The sequence below is a fragment of the Entelurus aequoreus genome, linkage group LG03, assembly GCF_033978785.1.
Source record: "Entelurus aequoreus isolate RoL-2023_Sb linkage group LG03, RoL_Eaeq_v1.1, whole genome shotgun sequence".
In the NCBI taxonomy this organism is placed as follows: Eukaryota; Metazoa; Chordata; class Actinopteri; order Syngnathiformes; family Syngnathidae; genus Entelurus; species Entelurus aequoreus.
Genome location: NC_084733.1, coordinates 1,012,309 through 1,027,308, shown reverse-complemented (window position 1 = coordinate 1,027,308; position 15,000 = coordinate 1,012,309). Strand labels below are relative to the sequence as shown.

The following is a 15,000-nucleotide window of genomic DNA, read 5'->3' as shown; positions in this document are numbered from 1 at the left end:
TTTGCAAGTAAAAAAAAACTTTTTTTTCAATTTGAAAAAATATTTTGAAGTAAAAAACAATTTTCCTCAATTAAAACATTATTTGAAGTTAAAAAAAAATATTTTCTTCAATTTAAAACATTTTTTGCAAGTAAAAACAGTACTTTATTCAATCAAAACAATATTTGCAAGTAAAAAAAGTAAATTTTTCAATTTAAAAATATTTGGAAGTAAAAAACAATTTTCTTCAATTAAAAAATTATTTGCAAGTAAAAAAAAACATTTTTGTCAATTTTAAAAAATATTTGAAAGTAAAAAACAATTTTCTTTAATTAAAACATTATTTGCAAGTTAAAAAAAAAGATTTTCAATTTAAAAAAATGTTGGCAAGTAAAAAAAACTACTTTATTCAATTAAAACAATATTTGCAAGTAAAAAAAAGTATATTTTTCAATTTAAAAATATTTGGAAGTAAAAAACACTTTTCTTCAATTAAAAAAACATTTGCAAGTAAAATAAATTATTTTCTTTAATGTAGAACCATATTTGCAAGTAAAAAACTATTTTCTTCAATTAAAACATTGTTTGCAAGTAAAAACATGTATTTTCTTCAAATAATTAAAAAAAAAATGCAAGTAAAGAAATATTTTATTCAATTAAAAAATTATTTGAAAGTAAACCAATTTATTTTCTTCAATTTAAAAAAATATTTGCAAGTAAAAAAATGTTTTCTTTAATTAAAAAATTCAATTAAAAAATTATTTGCAAGAAAAAAAACGTTTTTCTTCAAATACAAAAAATATTTGCAAGTAAAAAAAAAATGTTTTCTTCAATTAAAAAAAAAATGCAAGCAAAAAATTATTTTTCCTTAATTAAAAAATTTGCAAGTAAAAAACTATATTTTCTTCAATTGAAAAAAATATTTGCAAGTAAAAAACTATTTTCTTCAATAAAAAAATATTTGCAAGTAAAATACAAATATTTTCTTCAATTTAAAAAAAATATTTGCAAGTAAAAAAGTATTTTCTTCAATTAAAAGATGATTTACAAGTAAAAAAAACTATTTTCGTCAATTAAAAAAAATAGTTGCAAGTAAAAAAAACAATGTTCTTCAATTAAAAAGTTTTTTGCAAGTAAAAAAAATATTTTCTTCAATTTAAAAAAATATTTGCAAGTAAAAAAGTATTTTCTTCATTTAAAAAAAATATTTGCAAGTAAAAAAACAACAACATTTGGAAGCGTAAAAACAATTTTCTTTAAGTTCAAACTTTCCACCCTTTGTGATCCACACTCTGGCCATCAGAGCACCTGAAAGTTTTCTCTCTCTTCTGTCCGACATTTATTATTTTTGGAGGACGGCACCATGCGCAAATAAGAGTAGCTCCGGTGGCCTTAAATGGATGAAGCAGCACCACCTGTCGTTGTAGAATGTAATACTGCAGCACCACCTGTCGTTGTGTTGATTGATTGAGACTTTTATTAGTAGATTGCACAGTGATGTACATATTCCCTACAATTGACCACTAAATGGTAACACCCCAATAAGTTTTTACACTTCTTTAAGTCGGGGTCCACTTAAAAGTAGAATGTAATACTGCAGCACCACCTGTCGTTATAGAATGTAATACTGCAGCAAGAATATTCATGACAAAAGTTTGAACTTGAAGAAAATGTTTTTGGCGTTAGGAGAAACATTTGTGGACTTTTACAAGTCATTTCACTTCCTCATTGAACGCCATTTTTATTCCAGATGACTTTTTCAACTCGAACTTACTATTCCAGGCCTGCATACAACAACGTCATACATGTCATGTATCACATACAACAATGTAATAGATGTCATATATCACATACAACAATGTAATAGATGTCATATATCACATACAACAACGTCATACATGTCATATATCACATACAACAATGTAATAGATGTCATATATCACATACAACAATGTAATAGATGTCATATATCACATACAACAATGTAATAGATGTCATATATCACATACAACAATGTAATAGATGTCATATATCACATACAACAACGTAATAGATGTCATATATCACATACAACAACGTAATAGATGTCATATATCACATACAACAATGTAATAGATGTCATATATCACATACAACAATGTAATAGATGTCATATATCACATACAACAATGTAATAGATGTCATATATCACATACAACAATGTAATAGATGTCATATATCACATACAACAATGTAATAGATGTCATATATCACATACAACAATGTAATAGATGTCATATATCACATACAACAATGTAATAGATGTCATATATCACATACAACAACGTAATAGATGTCATATATCACATACAACAATGTAATAGATGTCATATATCACATACAACAATGTAATAGATGTCATATATCACATACAACAATGTAATAGATGTCATATATCACATACAACAATGTAATAGATGTCATATATCACATACAACAATGTAATAGATGTCATATATCACATACAACAATGTAATAGATGTCATATATCACATACAACAATGTAATAGATGTCATATATCACATACAACAATGTAATAGATGTCATATATCACATACAACAATGTGATAATGTCATATATCGCATACAACAATGTAATAGATGTCATATATCACATACAACAATGTAATAGATGTCATATATCACATACAACAATGTAATAGATGTCATATATCACATACAACAACGTAATAGATGTCATATATCACATACAACAATGTAATAGATTTCATATATCACATACAACAATGTAATAGATGTCATATATCACATACAACAATGTAATAGATGTCATATATCACATACAACAATGTAATAATGTCATATATTGCATACAACAACGCAACAGCTTTTTACCTACTTTCCTGAGCCTCTTCCTTCTTGCCAAGTACGATGTAAAGGTAACGCGGGCTCTCGGGGCACAGTGGCAGAAGAAGGGATTGCAGGACAGCAGGGGCCCCGGAAAGACCCAGCAGCAGGGGCCACATGTCGTCATTGCCCAGGACAAAGTCCAAGCCTATGACCTACAGAGACGGCAAGTCCACACTGGTAGTGCTACGCCAACGTGTGTGTGTGTGTGTGTGTGTGTGTGTGTGTGTGTGTGTGTGTGTGTGTGTGTGTGTGTGTGTGTGTGTGTGTGTCCTGCCTGGCTGATGAGGATGCCAATGACGATGGCCAGCTGGTGAAGAGTACCCAAGGCGCCTCTGTAAGCTTTGGGTGCAATCTCCCCGATGTACATGGGCACCAGGCCGGACGCCAAACCTGCCACGCAAAAAGGAGTTGTTAGTTGCCATGACGACGAGGGAATAACTCGTAATCTGATCAGAATAAACGTCTTATATTGCAATAAACTCAAAAATGGATTTTCATTTAAAATGCAGGCAAAAGTGCAACAATAAAAACAGGATTACAATAAAAATGTAAAGTTAGCAGTTAAGTAGATAAACGACTAAATAAGACTCGACAATTGTCCATTTTTTTGAGTAAAGACATAAAAAGTCCAAATGAAACAGGACTGAATTTGTGTTGTTACGGGAGATCGGCAACGAGACAAAGTTGTTACCCAGAGAGAGTAAAGTCGTCTTAGGAGAGCTAAGTTGTGACATTGCTAGGAAAATAAAGTTCAATCTTACGACAAAGTTTGTTTGGAAAAGAGTCGTAATACTACAAGACTCAAGTTGTAATTTCACAACAACAAAGTTGTAACATTACAAGAAAAAACGTTGTAATCTTGCGACGGAAAAAACGAGCGTTATGGAATTATATGTGGCTGCATCACAGGAAATGTGAAGAAGTCGTAACCTTACGACAATTAAAGTGTGACTTTACAAGAAAGAAAGTGGTAACAGGAATCTTACGACAAAAAACTTTGCTTGTTTGAATAATTTTAGATGAGAATTAAATGTTGTACTACTAGAAATATTAACAAGTCCTAGCCTTACAATAATAAAGTTGTGATATTGCGGGGAAAATAAAGTTGCAATCTGTCGGCAATAAAGTTGTGACGTAAAAGAATCGTTAACTTTGACAAAAAGCAGTTATTGTACGACTGTGAAAGATATTTAAAGAAGTTGTAATCTTACGATGATTAGGTTATGACATAATAGTGTTTTCTTCAAGTAAAAGTTGTATTACAAGGACAATTAAATTGTTGCTTTACAAGAAAATGTCAAAGTCGCAGTCTTACGAAGATAAAACTGAGATATTGTGAACAAATAAAAATGGTGATGCTAAGAGAAAATAGTTGTAATCTTACCACAATAAAATTAACTTGAAAATTCTACATTACAAGAAATTTAACTTGGAATTTTGTGACAAAAACGCTTCCAGAAAAAGTTTTAATACTTTGACAATTAAATTGTTGCGTTACATTTAATAAAAAAATAAAAAGTTGTATCAAGAAAAAAAAAGTTGTAATTTTACAGCAAATTGTGAAAATACATCTTCAAACAAAACCAATTACTTTGAGGAAAAGTTACTGTACGAGAAGGAAAAAATTGAAGAAATTAAAGTTATAATTCTACAAAATTAAAATTAAAATATAAAAAGTCTTACTCTTTCTATATGGGAGGGGGTGACATAGGCCAGATTTAGCACTTTATTGTTAGCGTGCTAACATTAGCACACTAAGAGTTAACAGCTGTCACATAGCAAATGATATGACTCCAAGGTCAACTCCAAGGTCAACTCCAAGGTCAACGGTTGCAAAAAAAAAAATAGAAGCCTTTTTGTTGTACGTTCAAAATGTTTGTGAGAGGCTGACTGTCCATATTTGTGACAAAATGCCCATTAAGTCAGTCAAATTCAAGCAGTTAGCATGAAGGCAGACCCATCAGTGATCCTGTTCTGTCTCCCTGTAATGTTTGATCCTGTTCTGTCTCCCTGTAATGTTTGATCCTGTTCTGTCTCCCTGTAATGTTTGATCCTGTTCTGTCTCCCTGTAATGTTTGATCCTTTTGTTTCCCTGTAATGTTTGATCCTGTTCTGTCTCCCTGTAATGTTTGATCCTGTTCTGTCTCCCTGTAATGTTTGATCCTTTTCTGTCGCCCTGTAATGTTTGATCCTGTTCTGTATCTTTGTAATGTTTGACCCTGTTCTGTCTCCCTGTAATGTTTGATGCTGTTCTGTCTCCCTGTATAGTTTGATCCTGTTCTGTCTCCCTGTAATGTTTGATGCTGTTCTGTCTCCCTGTAATGTTTGATCCTGCTCTGTCTCAATGTAATATTTGATCCTGTTCTGTCTCCCTGTAATGTTTGATCCTGGTCTGTCTCCCTGTAATGTTTGATCCTGTTCTGTCTCCCTGTAATGTTTGATCCTGTTCTGTATCTTTGTAATGTTTGATCCTGTTCTGTCTCCCTGTAATGTTTGATGCTGTTCTGTCTCCCTGTAATGTTTGATCATGTTCTGTCTCCCTGTAATGTTTGATCCTGTTCTGTCTCCCTGTAATGTTTGATCCTGTTCTGTCTCCCTGTAATGTTTGATCCTGTTCTGTCTCCCTGTAATGTTTGATCCTGTTCTGTCTCCCTGTAATGTTTGGTCCTGTTCTGTCTCCCTGTAATGTTTGATCCTGTTCTGTCTCCCTGTAATGTTTGATCCTTTTGTTTCCCTGTAATGTTTGATCCTGTTCTGTCTCCCTGTAATGTTTGATCCTGTTCTGTCGCCCTGTAATGTTTGATCCTGTTCTGTCTCCCTGTAGTGTTTGATCCTGTTCTGTCTCCCTATAATGTTTGATCCTGCTCTGTCTCCCTGTAATGTTTGATCCTGTTCTGTCTCCATGTAATGTTTGATCCTGTTCTGTCTCCCTATAATGTTTGATCCTGTTCTGTCTCCCTGTAATGTTTGATCCTGTTCTGTCTCCCTGTAATGTTTGGTCTTGTTCTGTCTCCATGTAATGTTTGATCCTGTTCTGTCTCCCTGTAATTTTTGATCCTGTTCTGTCTCCCTGTAATGTTTGATCCTGTTCTGTCTCCCTGTAATATTTGATCCTGTTCTGTCTCCCTGTAATGTTTGATCCTGTTCTGTCTCCCTGTAACGTTTGATCCTGTTCTGTCTTCCTGTAACGTTTGGTCCTGTTCTGTCTCCCTGTAATGTTTGATCCTGTTCTGTCTCCCTGTAATGTTTGATCCTGTTCTGTCCCCCTGTAATGTTTGTCTGATCTTGAATGGGATTGTGCTGAAAATGTTAATTTCCCCTCAGGGATTATTAAAGTATTTCTGATTCAGTTTTCCAATAGAGAGTTTGTGGTGTACCGCAGTAGAAGCCCATGATGGCGCGGCCGGCGATGACCATGAGGTGAGGCCGCCACACCTTGCACAGCCCCATGAGGAGTCCAGCAGCAATGGCCAAGACGTTGGCCATCAGCATACCTTTTACCCTAGGGCAGCAAACATGACACTTTGACCCTAGGGCAGCAAACATGACACTTTGACCCTAGGGCAGCAAACATGACACTTTGACCCTAGGGCAGCAAACATGACACTTTGACCCTAGGGCAGCAAACGTGACACTTTGACCCTAGGGCAGCAAACGTGACACTTTGACCCTAGGGCAGCAAACATGACACTTTTACCCTAGGGCAGCAAACATGACACTTTGACCCTAGGGCAGCAAACGTGACACTTTGACCCTAGGGCAGCAAACGTGACACTTTGACCCTAGGGCAGCAAATGTGACACTTTGACCCTAGGGCAGCAAACATGACACTTTGACCCTAGAGCAGCAAATGTGACACTTTGACCCTAGGGCAGCAAACATGACACTTTGACCCTAGAGCAGCAAATGTGACACTTTGACCCTAGGGCAGCAAACGTGACACTTTGACCCTAGGGCAGCAAACATGACACTTTGACCCTAGGGCAGCAAATGTGACACTTTGACCCTAGGGCAGCAAACATGACACTTTGACCCTAGAGCAGCAAATGTGACACTTTGACCCTAGGGCAGCAAACATGACACTTTGACCCTAGAGCAGCAAATGTGACACTTTGACCCTAGGGCAGCAAACGTGACACTTTGACCCTAGGGCAGCAAATGTGACACTTTGACCCTAGGGCAGCAAATGTGACACTTTGACCCTAGGGCAGCAAACGTGACACTTTGACCCTAGGGAAGCAAACGTGACACTTTGACCCTAGGGCAGCAAATGTGACACTTTGACCCTAGAGCAGCAAATGTGACACTTTGACCCTAGGGCAGCAAACGTGACACTTTGACCCTAGGGCAGCAAACGTGACACTTTGACCCTAGGGCAGCAAATGTGACACTTTGACCCTAGGGCAGCAAACATGACACTTTGACCCTAGAGCAGCAAATGTGAGAGTAGCTAGACAAAAAGTACTTCCCTCACCGTCCTCTCACGTCTCCCACGAAGCCCACCAGGAAGGAGGACACCACACCCCCCACGGAGAAGATGGCCACAGACAGAGACCAGTACATGACCACGGACGGGTGGGTTCCGGAATGTTCCTCCGGAGCCAAGTCTGCTGTGCTGTTTGCAGACAAGATGGTGACATCTGGCGACCACACGCCCAGCGAGCGTCCATAGTGTCGCTCAATCACCTAAACAATATGCACTCATTACTTTCTACAGGGCTGGAGCCTATCCCAGCATAGTGTCGCTCAATCACCTAAACAATATGCACTCATTACTTTCTACAGGGCTGGAGCCTATCCCAGCATAGTGTCGCTCAATCACCTAAACAATATGCACTCATTACTTTCTACAGGGCTGGAACCTATCCCAGCATAGTGTCGCTCAATCACCTAAACAATATGCACCCATTACTTTCTACAGGGCTGGAACCTATCCCAGCATAGTGTCGCTCAATCACCTAAACAATATGCACTCATTACTTTCTACAGGGCTGGAGCTTATCCCAGCCCACCTTAACCCTGTAAGACCCCTCGTTGTAAAATGACAACGTTACCTTTAACCATCCTAAAAGACAAACTGCTATATTTGTTTACCACATTTACGTAGTCATTGGGTCTATTGTTCAGTCTCACAAGGCTATTGGATGGTACATTTGTTTATAAGTCACACCTTCTGGTCATGAACTCACAACCTCTCATGTTTTCCTTCGAACAACATCTATTAGTTTCATTGGACTGGATTCATCAGATTCAAGAAAGTAAAATGTCTTTTATATTTTTTTTGGTTGTTATTACACTGTAGAGCAGGGGTCAGCAACCTTTTTGAAAGCAAGAGCTACTTCTTGGGTAGTGATTAATGCGAAGGGCTACCAGTTTGATACACACTTCAATAAATTGCCAGAAATAGCCAATTTGCTCAATTTACCTTTAACTCTATCTTATTATTAATAATTAATGATATTCACACTTAATTGAATGGTTTAAAAGAGGAGAAAACACAAAAAAATGACAATTGAATTTTGAAACATAGTTTATCTTCAATTTCGACTCTTTAAAATTCAAAATTCAACCGAAAAAAAGAAGAGAAAAACTAGCTAATTCGAATCTTTTTGAAAAAATTAAAAAAAGAATTTATGGAACATCATTAGTAATTTTTCTTGATTAAGATTAATTTTAGAATTTGGATGACATGTTTTAAATAGGTTAAAATCCAATCTGCATTTTGTTAGAATATATAACAAATTGGACCAAGCTATATTTCTAACAAAGAAAAATCATTATTTCTTCTAGATTTTCCAGAACAAAAATTTTAAAAGAAATTCAAAAGACTTTGAAATAAGATTCAAATTTGATTGTGCAGATTTTCTAGATTTGCCAGAATATATATTTTTAATTTTAATTATAATAAGTTTGAAGAAATATTTCACAAATATTCTTCGTCGAAAAAACAGAAGCTAAAATGAAGAATTAAATTAAAATGTATTTATTATTCTTTACAATAAAAAAAAAAAAATTGACTTGAACATTGATTTAAATTGTCAGGAAAGAAGAGGAAGGAATTTAAAAGGTAAAAAGGTATATGTGTTTAAAAATCCTAAAATCATTTTTAAGGTTGTATTTTGTCTCTAAAGTTGTCTTTCTGAAAGTTATAAGAATCAAAGTAAAAAAATTAATGAATTTATTTAAACAAGTGAAGACCAAGTCTTTAAAATATTTTCTTGGATTTTCTAATTCTATTTGAGTTTTGTCTCTCTTAGAATTAAAAATGTCAGGGAAAGCGAGACCAGCTTGCTAGTAAATAAATACAATTTAAAAAATAGAGGCAGCTCACTGGTAAGTGCTGCTATTTGAGCTATTTTTAGAACGGGCCAGCGGGCTACTCATCTGGTCCTTACGGGCTACCTGGTGCCCGCGGGCACCGCGTTGGTGACTCCTGGTCTAGAGCATGTACATATGTAGTTATTGTGGAACAGATGCATCAAATTTCATTTAGGGCTTGTTCTATAATTGTTGCAATTATACAACACTGGGTGAATGTGGTAGTTAAAATAGCTGGCTTGTTACAGTGGGCTCAAACAGGTTGTATTCCCTCCACTACACCACTGCCTGGAGTATTTTCTCCATACATGGATGGTATACATTCTGCCCGTGTTCTGGTGACTGATTTAAAAGTTGTATCTCTAAAAAAAATGTAGTTAATTGATCAGCCTGACCTAAAATTCCATGACTTTGTCCAAGGATTTTAACAGACACTTCAGTTCTGGGGAATGGAATGTTCCTGCATGTGTGGATGTAACGGGGGTATGCATGTTTTCCTTTTAGTATGATCATTAGAGCCATTAAAGCATTTTAGTATGATCATTAGAGCCATTTAACCAATTTACATTTACATTGATGGAATCTGGCCACTTTTGTCCAAAGCGACTTACCAGGCAGACACTATTGTCTACCCCGAGCACTTGGTGGTCCACCACCTGTTGCTGATGTGATGCCACGCAACACATTCCAATCCCTGTTGACGTCATTGCATTTTGTAAACAACATAAAGGCGGAAAAGGAAGACAAAGTATGGAAAGTCCGACTCTGGCTGGATTGATTCGGAGAGAAATGTCTGCAGAAGAGCACAACTGTGTGGATGAGATGATGATGCAATACAGGATACACCCACACACCATGCAGAAGGTGTGATGTTGGCCTTTGTGTTACAGACCACGGGGACTCTTTGTAGGACTTTCACCACCAATGAAAGTCTTCATGAGCAATGTCATGAAGAGAGAAAAAAGAGGAGGAAAAGCATTTTTTAAGAGTTTTATCTTGTTTCATATTTGTTATATTTGTAATAGATGACTTCATAAAAATATAACTCATGTGTGATTATTATTAATGTTAGATATTGTTATGGGGATAAGTAAGCAATCAACCCTGCAAATGAAGCCTTCGTCGTTGTTATGAACATGTTATGAATGAGTTATACATTTAATGTGTAATAACATTGAAAATAATACTTCATTATATTAAATCCCTAATAGCTAAGCTCTAAAATAATAAAAAAAATAACCTACATTTTTAATGTTGGACAAAAAGTGAAATATTTGTACTTGTAATTTAAACATTAAAAAATATATTTACAGTGCATATTCTTGTCATAATGTATATTATTGACATAAATGTTTTAAAGCCAACTGACTTGCTGTGGCGCGTTGATGACGCCCATGCTGTAGCCGTACTGCAGCGAGCCCAGCGCCGCCGTGAACACGGCCAACGCCAACGTGCCCGTCAGCTCCTGCAGGATTCATTGATTGATTGACACTTTTATTAGTACATTGCACAGTACAGTACATGTTGACCACTAAATGGTAACACCCCAATAAGTTTGTCAACTTGTTTAAGTCCACGTTAATCAATTGCTGGTAATGGAGGACACAGCCAGAGGTGGGTAGAGCAGACAGAAATTGTACTCAAGTAAGAGTACTGGTACTTTACAGATGTACTACTCATGCAAAAGTAAGGAGTAGTCACCCAAATGTTTACTTGAGTAAAAGTAAAAAGTATGTTGTGAAAAAACTACTCAAGTACTGAGTAACTGATGAGTAACCTGTTCCTTTAATGATGACACCAACAAATAATGCACCAAAACATAAAAATAGCAATGAGCAAATTCAGAGGCAGGAATATCTCTTTAGCAACTAAAACAATAATATATATTAAATAATAATACATTAACATAAAAGGCAAATTGAGCCACAATAACTTAACAGCACCATAGGCTCAGTAGGCAGAGATTACGAAGGAAAATAACAAGTTAGCCTTTACGCAAACCATAAACTGATAGGTGTGGGCTGCACCTGGGAACACACTGATTGGTGTTTCTATGCATGCGTGTGTGTGTGTGTGCGACTGTGCGTGTGTGTGTGTCTGTGAGGCTGCAGTGCATTAATAAATGTCCCCACACGATGTACATTTGACAGTGATTCATAGCAGGGAAGCTAACATCAGCCTACGATGACAGCCAAAATATCTACTAACATTACTTACTGCCATGTGCTTCCTCAAATTTGACGTTGAGTTCATGTAAGCTTAAGCCTGTGCCGCTGAAACTTTATGTGCAGTTAATCATGTGACCGCCTGGCTCTGTTTGATTGGTGAAATGGAGTCAAACGTCACCAGTGATTGTATTGGATTGGTGAAACGGAGTCATGCGATAGATCCTACTTTGAAGGTCTGTCTGACAGACCAAAAGAAACAAAGCGTACATTAACAGATGGATACAAATCCGTAGCGAGTAGCGAGCGTTTCTTCTCTATAAATATACTCAAGTAAAAGTAAAAGTATGTTGCATTAAAACTACTCTTAGAAGTACAATTTATCCCAAAAGTTACTCAAGTAGATGTAACGGAGTAAATGTAGCGCGTCACTACCCACCTCTGGACACAGGGTCACCATTTGTTACAAAAAAACCACACAATATTCATCATGGTCCACAATGTATTTGAACGCAGCACGCTTTGCATCAACTGTACTTACAGTATCCAAACATGACATGCCAGAAAAAGGGATTAAAAAGCCTTACCTTTCCTGGCTCCATAACCAGCGGTCCTGGTGTGTTTACCACAGTCCAGCAAGGAGATAGCTAATGATCAATGAAGAGTGGTCATGCAACAAACACACACACACACACACACACACACACACACACACACACACACACACACACACACACACACACACACACACACACACACACACACACACACACAAGTACATGCATAGACAAAATGTTGCAAACAGTAACAAAAAAAATATATATATAGACGATGGGCAGAAATGCATGACAAAAATGTTAAGATGCACGTTATGTTGGATTAAAATGATGCGTTAGGGTAAAGAAGAAAAAGATGCACACACACACACACACACACACACTAGTTAATGATACACTCAGGTGTGTGTAGCACTCAAAGTCTGAAAGGTTGCACAAAAACACACACCAGCAACACACTTCTGCTTTTCATTTATTTCTCTTTTACAAAACAAAAAAATCCCCAAACAGGATGATTAGTTACGCTCTTTCAAAATAAAGCAGGAAGAAGACCAAAACAATAAAAAGATTACAGTGGTTTTATTTGTCTTAGATAGTCCTCAGTGTAATGACCGTAATAAACAACCACGTTCACACACACACACACACACACACACACACGCACACACACACACACACACACACACACACACACACACACACGCTACCAGGGAAGACCGCTAGGCTCTTTATTGCTAAAACGTTAGCCTGCTAACTGAACACCCGCCGCCTCCTTAGCCATTAGTTTAGTACAGTGTACTAAGTACAGTACGCGACAACATTGTGAGGTTTTATTAGATCATCTTCAGTACCAATAAATAATTTGTGGGAAAAAAAAAGGAAGTTTGTTAGCATTCTGTAAAAATAAAAAAGAAAGGAAAAAGGAGGTCACATTCGGGATGAAGCTAACAAAAATCGAATAAAAAAAAAAAAACCACGACGACGATGTATCGCACTGGCAAAAGCTAGCTAGTTATAGGGAGTTAGCATTATTATCTTTATATTTTTTTAATCACAAAACTTTGTGGAGTTTTTAATCGACGCACCCAGAAAAAATTTCCTAAAATGTGGAAGCTGAAATGTACGTTGAACTTGTCGCCATCTGGTGGCCAAAGTGTGTAACTGCATTGTTAGCGTTCAGGCATGTCGCGGCAAAGACATTCTGCCAAAAACGCCGACATTCCATTGGGAAGCAAACAAGAGTGAAACTAAACAAAAACAGCGGACAACAACAACGTATGCCAAAAGCGAGCTTGTTGGCATGTTTTTTAAAAGGAAGCTAGCAAGGATTACGCAAAATACATTTCCACGAAAACTTTGTGAGACTTGTGGCGAGCAAGAGGAACATAAAACCATGTTGAAATTGTTAATAAAGATGTGGACACAGAAATGTTTTTTTCAATTTCTGATGATTGGGTCACAATTGAACAAAATGGCAGTCGTCTGCTGCCATCTTGTGAGCGAATAATGGTACTGCATGGTTAGCTGTAAATATCTTCTAATGGTAGAGATGCTTGCATCTTTATATTCAAGCTAAGAATTCTACCAGGCATGTGGAGGAAGAAATATTTAAAGTAATTATTTGAAAACCCCCCAAAACTGATTCCCAGGGAAGTGCTCAGACCAGGACTGTCCAAACTAGATCCACTGAGGGCAGAACACGAACAACTCAAAGGACGCGGGGGCCATTTTCGTATGTTTTCTATTTTAAAACAAACACAATGTATAGATTTTTAAAAAACTCTTTTGACTCTCCTCACGTGCTTTTAAAAGTAAGTTTTTTTTTAAAACTTCAGATCTATCAGTCGATATAAAGTTAAATAAATAAAAAGTTTTATGCCTCGTTTAAGAAAAAATATTTTATGGCAAAAAAATTCAAAATGAAAGTGGAATATTTGGAGTGAAGTAAGTGGAACAGTGAATAGGTCAATAATTCATAACATAGATTATGATTCATTATTATTTTTGGGGGGGCAATGACATGTTTTAAAAAAAGGTTTTGGGGACACAAAAGGGCCCCACTCGTAAAAGTGTTGAGAATAAGAATAAGTCATAATTCTTTTCTTTTTTTTTTTACTTTAAATGCCAAAATCTTGACATCAACTTCCGATCCTTCGATCAATATAAAGGTACTTTAAAAAAACTGAAACGTTTATGCTCTTTTTGACAAAGAAACACACTTTTTTGTGGCAAAAACATCAAAAATGCAATACGAGCCCCCGTAAAAATATTGAAGGTGGAATATTTGACGTCAAATAATTAGGAGCTTTGATAGTTTAATAATTCATAGCAACAGATTAGGATTATGAATTAGATTATGATTCATTATTATTTTTTGGGCAATGACATGTTTAAAAAAAAAAAAAAATCCCACTAAAGGTTTTGGGGATCCAAAAGTGTCCCACTCATAAAAATGTACAAGTCATATTTTTTTACTTCAACACTTAAATCTCGATATCAACTTCAGATCTATCTGTTAATTAGGTCATTTTTTAAAATGTTTTTTAATCTTTAATGCCCTTTTCTTTATTCTTTATTTTGATCACAACATTCAGAAATAGCCTCAATCTACACAATTTTAACAAAGTCAATAAAAAAATCAAGGAAATAACACGGCGTGCGTCCGAAGAGGAGCAGGAAGAAGAAGAAGCGACATCTTATGACATCACTCAGATATAATCATCTCCTTCTTTAGGAATGAAATACAAGATGAGCTTATTTACCAAAACTAATGAAGTATATTTTATAGTACATCATATATTAAAGTATATAATTACAGGATACATATAATGACATTGTCATTAAACACTCATTTCATCAAATGTACTTTTTGAATAAAATATACCTTTAAGATATTTCATGTTTTGTCCTTTTTATTTTAACTGTCAAAAAATATTTATTTTGTATTTCTTTCTAAATTGGATGATGTCATTGCTTTGTTTGACTTTGAAGAGTTGTGTTAAATGACCCCTCTAATTATATTCTCCATCTCATTCTTTGAACATTTGCTGGAAAATTATTTCTTGCTTGA

At 35.7% G+C, this 15,000-nt stretch overlaps 2 protein-coding genes across 2 annotated transcripts in view; both read right to left on the bottom strand.

Annotated features, from left to right (window-relative positions):
• slc2a2 (solute carrier family 2 member 2) overlaps window positions 1-12,021 on the bottom strand; it is a 25,454-nt gene extending 13,433 nt beyond the window's left edge. Inside the window, exons 1-6 of the mRNA XM_062040936.1 lie at window positions 11,961-12,021; window positions 10,578-10,673; window positions 7,365-7,576; window positions 6,268-6,392; window positions 3,165-3,280; window positions 2,880-3,042 (exon numbers count right to left, since the gene is read on the bottom strand). Coding sequence (XP_061896920.1) covers window positions 2,880-3,042; window positions 3,165-3,280; window positions 6,268-6,392; window positions 7,365-7,576; window positions 10,578-10,673; window positions 11,961-11,975 — 727 coding nt within the window. The 5' untranslated portion in view covers window positions 11,976-12,021. The remainder of the gene's footprint in view (window positions 1-2,879; window positions 3,043-3,164; window positions 3,281-6,267; window positions 6,393-7,364; window positions 7,577-10,577; window positions 10,674-11,960) is intronic.
• A 374-nt stretch (window positions 12,022-12,395) lies between these two features.
• Window positions 12,396-15,000, bottom strand: part of LOC133646003 (TRAF2 and NCK-interacting protein kinase-like) — a 180,954-nt gene continuing 178,349 nt past the window's right edge. Inside the window, 1 exon segment of the mRNA XM_062040937.1 lies at window positions 12,396-15,000. This exon segment is cut by the window's right edge and continues 2,192 nt beyond it. The gene's annotated coding sequence lies outside the window, so the exon portion shown is untranslated.